This window comes from Lemur catta, chromosome 15 (assembly GCF_020740605.2).
Source record: "Lemur catta isolate mLemCat1 chromosome 15, mLemCat1.pri, whole genome shotgun sequence".
NCBI lineage: Eukaryota > Metazoa > Chordata > Mammalia > Primates > Lemuridae > Lemur > Lemur catta.
In genome coordinates this window covers 38,686,338-38,704,720 of record NC_059142.1, presented here as the reverse complement: position 1 = coordinate 38,704,720, position 18,383 = coordinate 38,686,338, and the positions used below count along the sequence as shown (strand labels likewise).

The window sequence follows — 18,383 nt, the reverse complement described above, 5'->3', positions numbered from 1 at the left end:
AACCAGATAACTGAGGAGGCATGGATGAATTCCCAGAAACAAACAATTTGTCTAAGAGTCATGAAGAAATAGAAAATCTGAACAGACCAAAAATGAGTAAAAGGATTGAAGTGGCAATAAAAAATCTCCAGACAAAACAAAAACCTCAGGACCAGAGGGCTTCACGGGGGAATTCTACCAAGCATTTAAAGAAACATTAATGCCAAATTCTTCTCAACCTCATTCAGAATTTAGAAGAGGAGAGAGTATTTCTAAACATTGTTTGTGATGCCAGCATTACCCTTATAGCAAAACTAATAGGGTCACTACAAGAAAAGAAAATTGCAGGCCAATATGCATGATGAACATAGAGGCAAAAATCCTTAACAAAACATTAACAAGCCAAATTCAACAACACATTAAAAGAATCCTATGTCACAATCCAGTGAAATTTATTACTGGGATGCAAGGATGATTAAACATCCACAAATTAATAAATGCAATAAATCACATTAAAAGAATGAAGAACAAAAGCCATATGATCATTTCAATAGAAGCAAGAAAAGCAATTGAGAAAATCCAAGATCCTTTCCTGATAAAAACTCTCAACAAATTAGGTATAGAAGGAACATCCCTCAGCACAATAAAAACTATATAATAAATCTGCTAACGCTATACTCAATGAAGAAAAAAAGGCTAAAACCCTTTTCCTCAAAATCAGGAAGAAGACAGGCTTGCCCACTTTCACTACTTTTATTCAGCATAGTACTGGATGTCCTAGCTAGAGCAACAAGGCAAAAAAAAGAAACAAAAAGCATCCAAACCAAAAAGGAAGAAGTAAAATTGTCTGTAGTTACAGATGACTTGGTTATATGAAACAAACACCTTAAAGACTATAATTAAAAGTCATAAAAATAATAAATAAATTCAGTAAAGTTGCAACAATAACGAACTATTTGGTAAAACAGGAAAGAAAACAATCCCATTTACAATAGCACCCAAAGAAATAAAATACCGAGGAATAGATTTAACCATCTGATCCCATAATGGAAGAGCCATCAGAATAAAATGCAACTTTATCCTCCTGAGTCACCAGAAAGAATTATGGGCCTATCAGAAGCATCATCACCCAAGGGCTGACGTGAGGTACCAGCAGTAGGAGACTGAAGCACGTAGCACCTAGAGGCAGAATGTCATGTGGTGGCTGTCTTTGAGGAAGCTAAAGCAAGAAGGACACAAAAGGTGATTCAGGAAAGAGCTGACCAGAGGAATTCTAACACATCAGGAAAAAAAAAATGCTTTCCATCCATGTTGATAAAACTAACCAGGAAAACAAACTTGCCTAATTTGATAATTGCCTATTTATTATGAAAAACAATAACAAGGAAAGAGTGCTGCACCTAATGATAGCAGGCCCTTAGCAGGGTATAAAAGGCAACCTGGGTAAGGAGACTCCCAAACCTTCCAAACCTACCTTCCTGGAAACCCACCTGGAACCTCCACCCTCTGACACCATGGTCAACTCCTATTGTGGCTCCGTCTGCTCTGACCAGGGCTGTGGCCAGGAGACCTGCTGCCAACCCAGCTGCTGCCAGACCACCTGCTGCAGGACCACCTGCTGCCGCCCCAGCTGCTGTAGGCCCCAGTGCTGCCAGTCTGTGTGCTGCCAGCCCACCTGCTGCCGCCCCACCTGCTACCAGACCACCTGCTACAGGACCACCTGCTGCCGCCCCAGCTGCTGCATCTCCAGCTGCTGCAGGCCCCAGTGCTGCCAATCTGTGTGCTGCCAGCCCACCTGCTGCCACCCCAGCTGCTGCATCTCCAGTTGCTACCGCCCCACCTGCTGCCGCCCCAGCTGCTGCATCTCCAGCTGCTGCAGGCCCCAGTGCTGCCAGTCTGTGTGCTGCCAGCCCACCTGCTGCCGCCCCAGCTGCTGCATTTCTAGTTGCTACAGGCCTTCTTGCTGTATCTCCAGCTGCTGCCGCCCCACCTGCTGTAGAACAACCTGCTGCCGCCCCAGCTGCGGTGGCAGTTCTTGCTGCTGAGTGTCCTGCTCTGGATCCATGAACCTTCTTGCTCCTTCCTTGGTCCAGGAAGAGAGCATCTATTCCCAGAACATGTGGACTTACAAACACAACCATGGCCTGATTTGGAAAACCCCAGTCTCTATATTATTATTTACTCTCTTCTGTAGATACATTTAATTATTGGTGAATCAGCATTTGCAGTCAGATTCTGCATCAAATTGCTTTAGAATTCCTAATTCTGATTCAAAATGCAGGAGTCTTCAAATTTCCCCTTCTAGATTTTTTTCTTTCTAATGTTTTTCTGTCAAATCCACTTCCATGTGGAATTGCTTGATGTTCCTCAATAAAACTTCTTAGCATTCAAAGGCACCAAAACTGCTCATCTCTCATTATTTCTTATTAATGAAATGGTCTATGTATATTTCTGTCTTTTTCTGCACAATACTGAAGTACATATTATCAGGGGATCATGAAATTGAAAAATTAAATTGGCATTCTCCAATGTGATTTTTATCAAATCCCAAATTCTATCTAATAGCAGAAACAGGAAAATGTCTAAAGAGAGGCATCACTGAACCTAACACCTATAACATGAGAGCTATAGATTGCAACTGCCACCTGTTTTAACTGCCAATATTTTTTTAAAAGTGCTCAATAAACTATATTCCCTGAGTTGATTTAAACCTATTTAGAGGAAGCTCGGTGTAGAGTATAGAATATGGACTTGGGAATTAGACACAGTCCAGGCTGAATTCTGACTGTGCTGCACACCAGCTGTGATCATGGACATGTCACTTAAACTCTCTTGACCTAGGATGGCTTTGCGCTAAACAGAGGATCACAATATCCACCTGTTAAGGTCACAAAAATTCAGTGAGACAAAAGTGCCTGGTAGACAAATAAAAGCATGCTCCCTTTACCTTCAATGAGCCTTAGTTTTTTTTTCTTCTTATGTTGAACTTATTATAGATTAACAGAAAGTTGAAAAAAATATGACAAAGTCCCATGTACACTTCACTCAGTTTTCTCCAGTGGTTACAGCTTGCATAACTACAATACATGTCAAATCCCGGAAACTGACATTGGTATAATCCATAGAACTTGTTTGGATCTTGCCAATTTTTTTTATATATAGAGAGAAACGGAGTCTATGTTGCTCAGGCTGGTCTTGAACTCCTAGTCTCAAGCAATCCTTCCACCATGGCCTCCCAAAGTGCTAGGATTATAGGCGTGACCACTACACCTGGCCAGATTTTACCAGTATCACATGCCCTCGTGTGTGTGTGTGTGTGTGTGTGTGTGTGTGTGTGTAGTTCTACACAATTTTATCACGTGCATAGATTTGTATAACCATCGTCATGATCAAGATACAGAACCATTCTGTCTCTGAAAGGCCTCACCACTGCCTGCCACTCATCATCCCCAATGCCTGGCAACCAGAGATGTTCTCCATCTCTGTGATTCTATTTCAAAAATGTTCTATATATGGAATCTTATATTGTGTCATTTTTGGTTATTGGCTTCTTGTGCTCAGCATAAATCCCTGATATCATGTGAATTATTGAGTGCATCATTTGCTTGCTGAGTAGTATTCCATGATGAGGATGCACCACAGTTTGGTTTGTTCCACCATTCACCTCTTGAAGGACATCTTGGGTGTTTCAAGGTCAGATTTATTTCTTCACTTATTTATTAAAATGTACTCGGGGAGGTAGGGGGTGGGGGGAGGGGATGGAGGTATGACTACATGGTGAGTGCCAGGCGCACTGTCTGGAGAATGGACATGCTTGAAGCTCTGACTCAGTGGGATGGGCGGGACATGGACAATGTATATAACCTGAGCTTTTGTACCCCCATGAACAGCTGAAATAAAAAAAGAAATGTATTAGGGCTTTCTACTTGCAGGTGAAATTTGTCACTTTTCAGTTGCAAGGCACACTATTGAATTGCAGTATTCTTGGATTTACCAAATTTGTCTTCATTTTCTTTATCTCTTTGTTTCAAGCCTTTTAAAAGTTTTGTAACAAACCTATCTATTTTCTCCTGGACTAAAAAGTTCTAATATTCTAGTCTTTACTTCCAAGGGTATCACTCTTCTTCTGAGAATCTAAAAGCACTTTTTGGGATACTCATCAGCTTATGTCTCTGTTAAATTTTGAAAGGCAGACAGGCACAAAAAAGGGAAAACATGTTGCTAGAAATATAAACTGCACGCTGCATTTATTTTTGTGACCCACCTAATTATGCCCAATATTTAGGGGACGCTGGCGGATTTAGCACTCACCAGGGAGCACAGCTGTAGGGAAAAATAAATTTCTAAGAGTTCTATATCACTCTTTTAAGACCTCTAACCCAGAGATTTTCAGATAGTAAAGTTTTCTACTGATAGAGTCCAGAAATAGACCTAACAGCCTATAGGACTTGATTATAGTATAAAAGTGCTGGTGTAAAGGTAGTACAGAAAGGAAGGATTATTTTTAAGTTGATATAGTGTAGCTAGCTAACTTCAGAAATAAAGAAAGGAAAATAAAAAGGGAGAATAAAATGAAAGAAGAAGAAATGAGGGAAAGAGAGAGAGAGAGAGAACTTCATTCATTAAATCAAACCAAATTTCATCTAGATAAAAACTTCAATATAAAAATGAAATTATTCAGTTGTTGTACCTGACCGTGGATTCCAGCCACACCTGAACACACAGCCCAGACAGCAGCCCCACTGACTTCAGAGCAAGGGCAGAAGCTTTACCCATGCTAGAGACCCCAACAATAAGACCCACCTGTCCACAGATGCTGCCAGCTACCCTGTCTAGAGGCTGGGTTGACCTGTGAAAGTCTTTCCCTGATGAAGCACACCTATAAAGCCAGAAAGAGGTGACTTCATCCCCAAAGACACAGACAGGCAAATTGCAAGGTTGTAAGGATCATACGCACACACACACACACACACACACACAAATACACAATGAAATATTATTGGCCATGAGATGAAGAAATTCTTGTCATTTGGGACAACACGGATACACCTTGAGGATATTATGGTAAGTGAAATAAGTCAAGCAGAGAAAAAAATACTGTATGATCTCACTTATATGTGGAATCTAAAAAAGTTGAACACATAGAAACAGGGAGTATAATAATGGTTGCCAGAAGTCAAGGGTAGAGGAAACGAGGAGAGGTTGGTCAGAGTACAAATTTTCAGTTATAAGATGAATAAGCTCCAGGGATCCAATGCACAGCATGATGGCCATAGTTAATAATACTATACTGTATACTTTAAATTTGCTAAAATAGTATATCTTCAATGTTCTCACTACACACACACACACACACAAATGATAACTGGGTGAGGTGATAGAGGTGTTAATTAACTTGACTCTGGTAATCATTTCACAATATATATCAAAGTATCATGTTGTATGCCTAAGATACATATGATTCTATTTGTCAATTATTCCTCAATAAATCTGGAAGGAAATAAAAGTGTTAAGAAATTATGACATATTTATCAACATAATCTAAACATATCCTGAGCAACATATACAAACACACACATTCACATCAATAAGAAAAAACAGTCAATTAATATAAATAAAAGTGATCTCTACTGAGCCATCAGTGGGCACCAGTCATCAGGACTCCTCATGGACATCACTCTTTTCCCAGAATACAAGGTCTTCTTGAATGTGTCTCAGCAACACCAGCTCACACTTAAACCCCTCCAGGATCATCTCAGAAAGGGCCCATTCCGTAAAACACCTTCCCATGGTGAGTCAGATTTGCTTCTCTCTGCGAGCTGCCCACATACCCTGTGTCAGCCTATTGCAGCATCAGGGCAAGTCTGATCTCCCACCCTGAGCCCTGCAGGCTGCACTGCCATTGCTTTGGTTCTGTTTCCTTCTTTTTAGGTTAAATTTCCAAAGCTTTTCTACTCTTTCCTCCTTGATCATGATGTAGCCATCAATAGCCACTTTGCTTTTCATAAAACCCAATTTATCTCTATTCTTTTAATGTAGCCTGAAATGAACTGCATTTTCCAAATGTGTTCTGACCATTCAGAAACGAGTAGAACTGCTTCCTGTTCCTCAGTAAATACCACACACTTTGACTGATGCATCAAGGTTTGCATGCAGAGCTTAGCTCAGGAGTAAGGGCAGGAAGTGTGCGCTAATGCTGAGGTTACTAGAGTGTGACGCACCTAAGTCTTCTTCATTACAAACTGCTTCAGTCTCTCCTTATAGACATACACGGGTTGTTTGTAGACCAGCAGTTCTCAACCTGTCTTTCTTCCGGACGCCCAGAATCACAGGCTCACTGTGGTGACACAGGTTAAGTGACCCTTATCTGAAGTGCTTGGCAGCAGAAGTGTTTCAAATTTTGAATTTTTTCAGATTTTGGAATATTTACATTATACTGGTTGAGTAATCATAATCCCAAAACCCAAAATCCAAAATGCTCCATTGAACGTTTGCTTTGGGTGTCATGTCAGCAGTCAAAAAGTTTGGGATTTTGGATTTTCAGATAAGGGATACTCAACCTGCAATATTATACCTGGTGAAGGAATGCTTCGAGTGGATACAAGCTTAGGGCATATGGGTAGTTTATATAAATTCTCCCAAGAAATTTAGATATATGTACTCCTGTTCAATCTCACGTGCCAGGCCATATTAATAACCACTCCTATAGATCTAGTATTGGCTCCAATATTTCATCCTGCTAGATTTGGTCTCCTGTGCAAGCACATCTAAAGCATGTGGAACCGTGATTCTGCCACTCAGCATATTCACTCTTTCCTGACTTCCTGGCCCCAAATATTTCGATGATCATATTTTATGGAAAGACTCTCAACAGTCAACATGTTCACAGCTGTCAGACACCTAAAGAGTCTACACAGAAACTGCTACCCCAAGACTATCCTAAAGCGGAAAGTGACACAGATTTGGGAGAATATGGCATAAACACAGAATGTTACTACCTCTTTCTATGGGTTTCCTTAACCTCCAGGTTCAGGGAAATGTATACGGCAAGGACACTGGGTCATCTATCTTAGGTTGGCAAGTAAATCTTGGAAACACAGAGGATGAGTTGGTGTGTGCTGTTAAAGCCAGAAAGACGAAAAGGCAAAGTCAGAAGGAAAATCAGCCCCACAGAGCAGAGAATTGGGGGAACTTAACCCTTTAGCACCCCTGATCTCTTGCAGCCAATATCCCCAAGAGGCCCTAAAACTGAGTGCTGGAAGTTTGACTCTGGAGAAAAAGAAACATCAAAATTCCATGACTTGGCTGTCCACCTTAAAACAGTCCTGTTTTTCCCATTAAAAAGTCTAGAAAATGGGTCATGATTCACAGTGGAGAAAGTAGAGAAGGAGATACGTCCTAAGAGTCTTGGTCACCAGTTTCACATTCAAATCCTCACTGCCCACTTAACCCATAATGGAAGAGCCATCAGAATACAACACAGCTCTATCCTCCTGAGTCACCAGAAAGAATTATGGGACTATCAGAAGCATCATCACCCAAGGGCTGACGTGAGGTACCAGCAGTAGGAGACTGAAGCACGTAGCACCTAGAGGCAGAATGTCATGTGGTGGCTGTCTTTGAGGAAGCTAAAGCAAGAAGGACACAAGAGGTGATTCAGGAAGAGCTGATTAGAGGAAACCTCACACATCAGGAAAGGAAATGTTTTCCATCCATGTTGAAAATTTAACCAGGAAAACAAACTTGCCTAATTTGATAATTGCCTATTTATCAGGAAAAACAATAACAAGGAAAGAGTGCTGCATTTAATGACAGCAGCCCCTTAGCAGGGTATAAAAGGCAACCTGGGTAAGGAGACTTCCAAACCCTCCAAACCTACCTTCCTGGAAACCCACCTGGAACCTCCACCCTCTGACACCATGGTCAACTCCTATTGTGGCTCCGTCTGCTCTGACCAGGGCTGTGGCCAGGAGACCTGCTGCCAACCCAGCTGCTGCCAGACCACCTGCTGCAGGACCACCTGCTGCCGTCCCAGCTGCTGTGTGTCCAGCTGCTGCAGGCCCCAGTGCTGCCAGTCTGTGTGCTGCCAGCCCACCTGCTGCCAACCCAGCTGCTGCCAGACCACCTGCTGCAGGACCACCTGCTGCCGCCCCAGCTGCTGTGTGTCCAGCTGCTGCAGGCCACAGTGCTGCCAGTCTGTGTGCTGCCAGCCCACCTGCTGCCAACCCAGCTGCTGCCAGACCACCTGCTGCAGGACCACCTGCTGTCGCCCCAGCTGCTGCATCTCCAGTTGCTACAGGCCTTCTTGCTGTATCTCCAGTTGTTGCCGCCCAACCTGCTGCCAGACCACCTGCTGCCGCCCCAGCTGCTGCTAGACCACCCACTGCTGCTGCCCAAGTGTTCTAGTGGTTCTTGCTGCTGAGCGCTCTGACCTGCATTCATCTATTCCTCATCAACCAACACTCTTGATGTAGTGCATCTGTGAGATAAATCATGTCAGGCCAATTGCAAAAGTTCAGTTCCAACTAATTTTTAGATTCAATTTGGCCTCCAAATATACTCCCCCCACTGACCCTGTTACTATTACTCTACCAAATGAACACAAGTTTGAATTTTTTCTGAAATCTTCCAACTACCATGTCACCCCAATTGAAATATTTGCTTTTTGCTGTAATTTCTCATATGGAGATATTCCTACATCTTCAATAAATCTTAATTTTCTGAGCATACAAATGTACGGGCATCACGTCTCATTATTTTTCCTTCTTGAATTGTTGTCTACTTGTCCATTTCCCTGTTCTTCTTCCCTGCAGAGGGAGAAGACTATAGCAGATGATTTCAGGGGCTCCACCTCCATTCCCCCAGCACTCTTCATTCTAATATACGAAGATGGTTATTTAGAGCAAGCACCTGGAGCTCTGTGCCTGAGGACTTTCTCTGAATAACGGAGCAAGCTCTGGACTGGAGAGTTTAAGCCTCTAGGAACAGCATTCACCCAATGAATGGGAGCTGGTGGATAAATGCCCTAGCAGCCTAGCTTACTTCTCATCTAGTGGGGGCTATGTCATCCCTGTCTTGCAGAGGTCCTCAGTGGGAGTGAACCGCAGCTGCCTACAGGACTTTTTTGCTCATTAACTCACTGTATATTGACTTTCTTTTCTTCCCTGATTTTCTTTTTATTTTTGTTATTTATTTGTTTTTTTTGACACAGAGTCTCACTCTGTTGCCCGGGTTAGAGTGCTGTGGCGTCAGCCCAGCTCGCAGCAACCTCAAACTCCTGGGCTCAAGCGATCCTCCTGCCTCAGTCTCCCGAGTAGCTGGGACTTACAGGCATGCGCCACTATGCCCAGCTAATTTTTTCTATATATATTTTTAGTTGTCCAGCTAATTTTCTTCTATTTTTAGTAGAGACAGGGTCTTGCTCTTGCTCAGGCTGGTCTCGAACCCCTGAGCTCAAACGATCCACCCACCTCGGCCTCCCAGAGTGCTAGGATTACAGGAGTGAGCCACCGCGCCCGGCCTATTTTCTAAGTTCCTTGCAGTACTTTTTGGGTTGATCTCCCAAATGTATCCACCTGAACTCAAATTCCTTTTCTGGGTTGCTCCCGAGGAAACCCAGTCTAAGACACCAGTGCTCCTAATCTCAGTTTCAGCACCATTCAAAACACTTTTGTACAGTAAGAACGCTCACCACAGCGTTATGGTCAGTTCTCGAGTTTACTGTCATCTAAACTGGTTTATCTCCTGAACATTTAGCTATTTCTTCCTTTCAAATTTGCACAGGCTTTTTTTTAGATTAATTGCCTTCAATCTTTTTTCTTTCACAGCATTATACCTGAGGGACAGGGTAAAATCACCATGTTAGTAACTCTCATCCTAGTGAAGGTTGTGATTGGAAAGGTTGTGCCCTAAGCTATGTGTGCTAAGTTGGATTCACAAAAATTAGATCATAAAGAAGGGATTCTTGCACATGTGATTTATAAGAAAATGACCTCAGGATAAATCTGTTGGACACTGTGGGGGACAGGATAAAGTAGTAGAAGAATCTGAGACAAAATGTAGTTGGAGTTCTATTCTGACTCCACAGGAAGCTCTAGTGTGTGAATGGTATTCTGGAATTGCTGCTCCAAGAGGCAAAGTGATTGGACCTTTGTACTCCAACATCAGTAGCTGTGGGCCACCCTGTGGGAATAGAAGGGGGTGCAGAGAAGGCAGAAACCTCCAGAGTGGTGGCTCCTACGAGCTAAGGACAACCACCTGGAGTGCAGTGCGGGTGAACAGCGTGAGCCACTGGCAGTCGGCACTCACACTAGTGTGGAGTGGGGGCACCTTCCCGGTGAAAGGGATCTGGATAGGGCACCGTACAGCCCACCCCGGCACTGCTCAGCTCCACTTATTTCTCTCATTAAGCTCACTCCAACTGGTCACAATTTCTAGAGGAACTTACAAGAGGAGGGTTAGTGGGCAGCACTTGGGCTGGTGTAGGTGACATGCCTGGTGGAGTAACTAACCTTGGTCCTCATCCTGAGAGTTCCGAGCCCTGGTTACTATTTCCCTACCAGGCTATAGCCCTTGTACTTGCTCATTTGCAGTGAGAACTGAATTTGGAAATGCAGTGAGAATTTAGTGGCTCACCTAAGTGCTAAATATATGCCTCCCTGCCCCCATTGTGCAGTAGTGGTCGTCCTTCCTTATGAGGACATGGTCAAACGCCAGTGTGACTAGCTCCTTTCTTTACATGCTGATCCTCTGGCACTAGAAGCCCAAAGTGATAAGGTGACAGCCATAACTTTAATTCCAGTCAGACCCTTACTATGTCTCCTGGAGGTGGCTCTTCCCCTCATGGAGCCAGGGCCTCTAGATGCACAGAACCTAACTTTATATGGGAGGGAAGCAAACATTCCCCCAAGTGGTCACTGGGATTGAAGGTATGTGGGGCAGCTCCTCTTTCCACCCCCTGGTTTTCTGTATTAATGTAATTTAGCTATTGGGGACACAGCACCACATGGGGTCCTTGGTTTACGGTGTGTACTGCATCCTGGGGGCTAGTGCTCCATCCTCACAGGGTGTCATGTCCATGCTGGCACCTCAGCTATGGCTTCAAAAGGTGGCTTCATCATACTACCCATTCAGTTGTTTCTGGATGGTGCAGTATAAAGTAGGATCAGTCGATCCCGTGGTCATTGCCCACTGCCACCCATCATTTGCTGTATATGGGGTCCTTTGGTCAAAGATGAAGTTATGGTGGATTCTTTGCTGCTACATCAAGTGCTCTTGGGCCCTTGTATAACGGTGCTGGCTGAGGCACAGCAAATAGAAAATGCAAACCACACCCAGGCTGCATGTCAGTCCCATCAGGAGCAAGTCACTGGCTGGTCTCCTCACAGATGGCACCTTATCAGGGGCTCAATGATGCTCTCTTGCCGGCAGGTCAGATAATCAGCAGGAGATGTCCTGGTGTTCTCTAGATAGAACACTTTATGAAAATAATACCAAGTGGCAGCTTTGGGAATCCTTTGTCAGATTTATCTCTCATCTTCTGGAGCATATGAATCTTACTGAGGAATCCATAACAATTCATCTTTCTTGTTTATTAGGTCTGATTAATGACAATATTCATATTATGCATCAACATGATATTCTGTAGGATGTTTCAAAGGTCTTCATCCCTTTAGAGTATATAGACGGGAGAAGTGATGTAGCCCTCTGCCAGCAGAGTGAATTTACACTGCTGTCTGTTTCAAGTGAACTGGATCCATTTCTGGTTGTCCGTCCTGGTGGGTATTGAAAAGGATGCATTTGCCAGTTCAGTTGTTACACACCCTGTACCAGAGCCTGTGTTCATCTGCTCCAGCAAATATTCTGTATCCATCACGTCAACCACAATTTATTTGCTAGGGTTTGCATTGATGCACTGTCATCTGCCATGATCTATCTGGATTTTGTGGGGTCTGAACTAGTTAGTTAGATGAAGATGGTATTCACCTCCTCTGCATTTTTTTCAAGATGGAGATATATTCAAGAAGCTTTATAGCAGCTGGTCCCTCATTCAATTGAAGTAACCAGTCACTTTAGCTTCAGTTCTATTACATTCTCAAGGCAACAATGTACAGTAACTCTCTAGAGGCTAAGCTGTTAAAAGTCTGTTTTTATACCAATAGTGAAGATGTTTCTTATACATACATAATGAGTATGATGTGCACCGTCTAGGGGATGGACACGCTTGAAGCTCTGATTTGGGGGGGAGGGCAAGCAAGGGCAATATATGTAACCTAAACTTTTGTATCCCCACAATATGCTGAAATAAGAATAAAAAATATATATAAAAAATAAAAAGCAATATTATATCCTGGAACTCTGTAGTTGAAAGAGGAAAAAAATCAAGATTAGAGCAAGCAATGATTGAAGAAAATTTAGAGCAAGGAGATATTTCCATCAATGGTATATGGGTATTTAGATTACTTTAAATGTTGCTCTGATTACATACACTGCTTCATATCAAGACTGGTAATATTGCTTAATGCTTATTCTTAAATAATTTTTAAAGATTCAAAACAAATATTTAGAGATAGGATCTCTCTCTGTTGCCCAGTTTGGAGTGGAGTGGCACAATCATAGCTCACTGTAACCTCAAACTCCTGGGCTCAAGTGATCCTCCTGCCTTAGCCTCACAAGTAGCTGGGACTATAGGCATGCACCACCACACCAACTAATTTTTTGTAGAGATGGCATCTTGCTATGTTTCCCAGGCTGGTTTCAAATTCCTGGCCTCAAGCAATCTTCCTGTTTTGGCATCCTGAAATGCTGGGAATATAGGCGTGAGCCATCACACCCAACCTATTCTTGAATACTATAATAGAGTTTGATTTTTATTATAAACAGGAACTTAATTGAATTGTAAATATGTTAATTTCTCCATCACTTAGACATGTCTATTCAGGGCATCTATATTTAGATCATGATATATTAACTATGTCGCTATAATTCACCTAATAATTGTTAATTTTTAGCTCCAGACAAAATGCATACTAGACATTTAAAATGATTGAGTACTAGCATAATATATGTGATACTTGATAAGAAAAGCTTTTCTCATGCCATTCTTTAAAAGGTATATTAATATGATGAGTCTAGGTTACCTCGACGGTGATTAAAAATATCAGTTGGGTTTACTTCATACAAATTTCCTTGATGTTTACCTGACTGAGGCCTTATATCATTGAATTCTATAAACAAATTAGTTTAAAAAGAAAAAAGTCCATAAAAGAAAAAACACTTTACTATTCTGTGTAATAAAAGCGGTACAGTATAGGTAGACTTTATATAATTTGTGTGTATGGTCCTCCTGTTATCAATTCTACTTCACCAGACTATGGGTAAACCTTAGCAAGAAGTACCTAGAGTGATGCTTCTTGTGCTTTTGAGTTTTGTTTTTTAAAAATCCCAGGGTGCTTGGCCGGGCGTGGTGGCTCACACCTATAATCCTAGCACTCTGGGAGGCAGAGGCAGGTGGATCGCTCGAGGTCAGGAGTTCGAGACCAGCCTGAGCAAGAGTGAGATGCCCTCCCCCCATCTCTACTAAAAATAGAAAGAAATTATCTGGCCAACTAAAAATATATATAGAAAAAATTAGCTGGGCATGGTGGCACATGCCTGTAGTCCCAGTACTCGGGAGGCTAAGGCAATAGGATTTCTTAAGCCCAGGAGTTTGAGGTTGCTGTGAGCTAGCCTGACGCCATGGCACTCACTCTAACCCGGGTAACAGAGCGAGACTCTGTCAAAAACAAACAAACAAACAAACAAAAACCCAGGGTGCTATCTGCAATAATTTCCCATGTGGTTCCTACCCTAACATTCCATTCTCATCCATATGGAACTGTTGGCTGTGGTATTAGAATGATCTAAAATAGTAAAGAGAATTATCAGTGTTTCATTCTGCAATGCTCAAAGTTCAATGTTTCAAATCCAGGACCATTTTCTATATTATACAGATACTACCAATTGTATTTTAATCATTTTATCACTTCTGTTTCCAATTTAATATTAAACAAATGACTATAATACAGACAGCTTAAGGAGGTTGGTCTCAAGCTTGGCTGCGCATTAGGACTACCTGAGGAGCTTTAAAAAATTCCAATGTCCAGGCCATACCCCAGATGAGTTAAGTCAGAATTTTTCTGGGCAAGACCAGGCATTGGTAGTTTCTAACACTCCCCAGGTGATTTCAACATGCAGCCAACTTTGAGAACCCTTCTTTAGAGGCTATGATGCTCTATACATTTCTCCACAAGAGAATATACCCTGACTTTGTAGCTGTGACAATAGGGTTCTCTTAATCTCCACAAATTTAAATAGAAACCTCTCCCATCATAATCAAAATCTTTTTCTTTTATGTTTTTATTTTCTCCTCATCCTCTCCTACACAGCATATCAAGTGAAAATCTCCCCTCTCAGGACATCTTATTCACTCACAAAAGAATACTTTAAATCTTTCATGTTCTCCAGCCTCTGAAAACACATGCCTATAAAATAAAAACATGTAAATCAAGTGTTTGTTAAGCATGCTAATGTGATAAAAAATATTAAAAAAGTGGCTTGGTCTTTAAATGGCTTTAATTCAGAACTTTAAGGATGCCATCATAAGGTGACCAACTAGTCTGTTTGTCTGGGACTTCCCTGGTTCTAGCTATGAAAGTCCTGAGTTCTGGGAAGTCCCTCAGTCCTGGGCAAACAGGGACAGTTGGGCACCCTGCCATGACATTGGTTGGTAATAGTTGAAACGAACCATTGGCATTCGTTCATATGGCTCTGAATGAACTAGAGATACAGGCACCAACATCAGTGACTCTCACAGACATAAGCCAAGCTAAAGATGCCAAACAGAAAAAAAAAATTACATTTTATGTCATTTATTTGAAGTTCTAGATCAAAACAAATCTATGGTGAAGAAATATTAGGACAGTGCCTGCCTTATGTTACTGAAGTGACATTTGGGAACTTTCTGGTTTAATGAAAATGCTCTTTATCTTGATGGGTGTGGGGGTTCCGTGGAGGTATTCACTTATCAAAACTCATCAGATAGTGCACTTAGGATTTGCGCATTTCAATGTAAGTTTTACTACATCATAAAAAGTAAATAAAAACTGATTAAAATTTTATTAATAAATCTACCAACGTGTCACGTTAGCTAATTTGCTCCAAGTACAATTCTTTCATTTCAATTATGTGACATAGGATGAGCTCCTTTGATGTCACTTTGCCATGCTATATTACAATTACGTGCATGCGGTAGCTACATGTGTGTGGTCCTCCCAGTAAACTATGACTCCCCAGGGGAGACTCTAAACCACAGTTGTAACCCCAGTGGCTGGCGACCTGTGTCTCTCACAGTATCCATTTCTGTTTTGTAAACAAGGCAGGACCTTCATGTAGGTGCTTCTGCATTGAATTAACAGAATGAAGCAGGAGGTCTCTAAGTGGGGTCATTGAACCTTTACCGTCAACATCACCTGGGCTCTAGTTAGAACTGGGGTTCTACCCAGCAACCAGAAACTCTAGGAGTAGACGTAGAAATCTGGGTTTTAACAAGTCCTGCAGGTGACTCTGATGCACACTTAAGTTAGAGCACTACACAGAGGATAAGAGGATACGTAGAAATAGTAATTCAGGAAGGTAGAATTTACTAAGATCCACTGACATTTGAAATGCCATAGATATCTCAGCTCTGGAAGTAGGTTCTGATGAGAAGCAAATTCTACTTTTTTTTATAAATGACTTGATAAGGAAGGAGTAGAGAGGCATATTCTTATTATTCAACATTTTTTTGCTCTATTGATGAAATATTTTTAATTGCAATAAAGATTGCAAATGTGGCTATGTCACCCAGAAGCTAAGTGACCAGCTGGAGAGACATGAAACATACAAAACAGCAGAGTAGCAATGTAAGAAACTGTGGAGCCTGTAGTTACCCCAACTATACAGGTAGGTTGCCTGCCAGGGTTTCAGGATATAGAACATGACCTAAAGTTTGAAACATCCAGGGAAAGCCATTGCAACAGTTGCAAAGGTCACCATGGTCACACACACATAGCACTGACTCCTTCTTCATTGATCAAACATGAGCCACAGACTAGGTCCTTTTCCTCTTGTCCCAGGCCAGATGCCCACTAGGCAGATGGGTTTTCCTCCCATGGTCATTGAAGAAATGCAGAACCAGAAGGGTGACTGACCAATCGCATCCTGGTAGGGGGTGCAGAAGGGAAGAGTGACAGATGTAATTCCAAATGCAGAGGGTCACATGAGAGCCCTCTGTGGAGGAAGATGAAGGAAATGTGGTCTAGAAGATGCCATCGAGGTGTGAATCAGGAGGACAGGCAGATGGGAGAGAAGTTCTTACATCTGGACAAGAAAATTTTCTTTCCAACAAGTTTAAGCCATTAAATGGACAAACATTATTGTGTAATCTGATAATTACTTAGCTGCTGAGTAAACAAAAACAAGGAAAATGTGTTGGCAACAGGAAAATGGGGCAGTATATAAGAGGCTGTGGCACAAGGAGATTTCCAAACTCCAGAACCTGATTCTCCTGGAAACCCACCCAGAACCTCCACCCTCTGACACCATGGTCAGCTCCTGTTGTGGCTCCGTCTGCTCTGACCAGGGCTGTGGCCAGGAGACCTGCTGCCAACCCAGCTGCTGCCAGACCACCTGCTGCAGGACCACCTGCTGCCGCCCCAGCTGCTGTGTGTCCAGCTGCTGCAGGCCCCAGTGCTGCCAGTCTGTGTGCTGCCAGCCCACCTGCTGCCGCCCCAGCTGCTGTGTGTCCAGCTGCTGCAGGCCCCAGTGCTGCCAGTCTGTGTGCTGCCAGCCCACCTGCTGCCGCCCAAGCTGCTGCATTTCTAGTTGCTACAGGCCTTCTTGCTGTATCTCCAGTTGTTGCCAACCCAGCTGCTGCCAGACCACCTGCTGCAGAACCACCTGCTGCCGCCCCAGCTGCTGTGTGTCCAGCTGCTGCAGGCCCACCTGCTGCCAGTCTGTGTGTTGCCAGCCCACCTGCTGCCGCCCCAGCTGTTGCATCTCCAGCTGCTGCCGCCCCACCTGCTGCCAGACCACCTGCTATAGAACAACCTGCTGCCGCCCCAGCTGCTGTGTGTCCAGCTGCTGCAGGCCCACCTGCTGCCAGTCTCTGTGCTGCCAGCCCACCTGCTGCCGCCCCAGCTGCTGCATCTCCAGTTGCTGCCGCCCCACCTGCTGCCAGACCACCTGCTGTAGAACTACCTGCTGCCGCCCCAGCTGCGGTGGCAGTTCTTGCTGCTGAGTGTCCTGCTCTGGGTCCATGAACATTCTTGTCCCTTCCTCAGTCCAGGAAGAGAGCATCTATTCCCAGAACATGTGGACTTACAAACACAACCATGGCCTGATTTGGAAAACCCCAGTCTCTATATTATAATTTATTCTTTTCTGTAGATACTTTTTATTATTAATGAATCAGAATTTACGGACTCTGCATCATATTGTTTTAGAATTCCTAATTCTGATTCAAAATGCAGGACTCTTTAAATGTTCCCCTTCTAGATTTTTTCTTTCTAATGTTTTTCTGTCAAATCCATTTCCATGTAGAATTGCTTGATGTTCCCCAATAAAACTTTTTAGCATTCAAAGGCACCAAAACTGCTCATCTCTCATTATTTCCTATTAATGAAATGGTCTATGTATATTTCTGTCTCTTTTTCTGCACAACACTGGAGTACATGTTTTCAGGAGACCATACAATTGAAAAAATAAATTGGCATTTTCCAATGAGATTTTTACCAAAACTTGAATTCAGTCCCATAGCAGAAATAGGAAAATGTCTAAAGAGAGGCATCTTTGGACTTAACACATGTAACATAAGAACTACGGATTGCAAGAGCCACTTAGAAGAAACCACTCAAACGACATTCCAGGAATTGTATTAAATTAATATAAATAGAGGAAGCTCAGTATAAAGAGTAGCTCATGGACTTAGAACTAGATAGAAGTGGTGCTGATTTCTCACTGTGCTGCATAGTGACCATGATCTTGGACACATTACTTAATCCTCTCAACCAAGGATTACTTTTCTCTAAAGTTAGAATTACAATACCCATTTATTATGGTTGTCATAAAAATTCAGTGATATAAAGATGCCATTAGACAAATAAAAGCATCCTCCCTTTTACCTTCAAATAGCCTCATTTATATTTTTAAAAATAACTATAGATTTACAGGAAGTTGAAGAAAAAGTACAACAAAGTCCCATGTACCATTCACCCAGCTTCCCCCAGTGGTCACATCTTATATAACTGTAGAGGTTCAAGTCAAACCTCAGAAATTGACATTGGTATGATTCACAGTACTTGTTCAGATTTTACCAGTTTACATAT

The 18,383-nt window shown here is 42.5% G+C and overlaps 3 protein-coding genes across 9 annotated transcripts; all 3 read left to right on the top strand.

Annotated features, from left to right (window-relative positions):
* The first annotated feature begins 1,493 nt into the window (after positions 1-1,493).
* On the top strand, positions 1,494-2,024 carry LOC123620904 (keratin-associated protein 4-6-like). The gene has a single exon (XM_045526485.1). The coding sequence runs from the start codon at positions 1,494-1,496 to the stop codon at positions 2,022-2,024; it is 531 nt and encodes a 176-aa protein (XP_045382441.1).
* A 5,874-nt stretch (positions 2,025-7,898) lies between these two features.
* On the top strand, positions 7,899-8,354 carry LOC123620903 (keratin-associated protein 4-12-like). Of its 2 annotated transcripts, XM_045526484.1 has the most exons (2): positions 7,899-8,044; positions 8,090-8,354. In XM_045526484.1, the coding sequence occupies exons 1-2, from the start codon at positions 7,899-7,901 to the stop codon at positions 8,352-8,354; spliced, it is 411 nt and encodes a 136-aa protein (XP_045382440.1). The 2 variants fall into 2 exon arrangements, with proteins under 2 accessions (XP_045382440.1, XP_045382439.1); XM_045526483.1 differs by having other exon boundaries at positions 7,899-8,354.
* Positions 8,355-16,600: 8,246 nt separating this feature from the next.
* LOC123620901 (keratin-associated protein 4-2-like) lies at positions 16,601-17,296 on the top strand. 6 transcript variants are annotated; one of them, XM_045526479.1, is made up of 2 exons: positions 16,601-16,746; positions 16,792-17,296. In XM_045526479.1, the coding sequence occupies exons 1-2, from the start codon at positions 16,601-16,603 to the stop codon at positions 17,294-17,296; spliced, it is 651 nt and encodes a 216-aa protein (XP_045382435.1). The 6 variants fall into 6 exon arrangements, with proteins under 6 accessions (XP_045382435.1, XP_045382438.1, XP_045382434.1 ...); XM_045526482.1 differs by having other exon boundaries at positions 16,601-16,800; positions 16,927-17,296; XM_045526478.1 differs by having other exon boundaries at positions 16,601-16,821; positions 16,867-17,296.
* Positions 17,297-18,383: the final 1,087 nt, after the last annotated feature.

Bases quoted from the DNA above. Each gene is read 5' to 3' on its own strand.
- LOC123620901 (XM_045526477.1), top strand. From the start codon at position 16,601: ATGGTCAGCTCCTGTTGTGGCTCCGTCTGCTCTGACCAGGGCTGTGGC.
- LOC123620903 (XM_045526483.1), top strand. From the start codon at position 7,899: ATGGTCAACTCCTATTGTGGCTCCGTCTGCTCTGACCAGGGCTGTGGC.
- LOC123620904 (XM_045526485.1), top strand. From the start codon at position 1,494: ATGGTCAACTCCTATTGTGGCTCCGTCTGCTCTGACCAGGGCTGTGGC.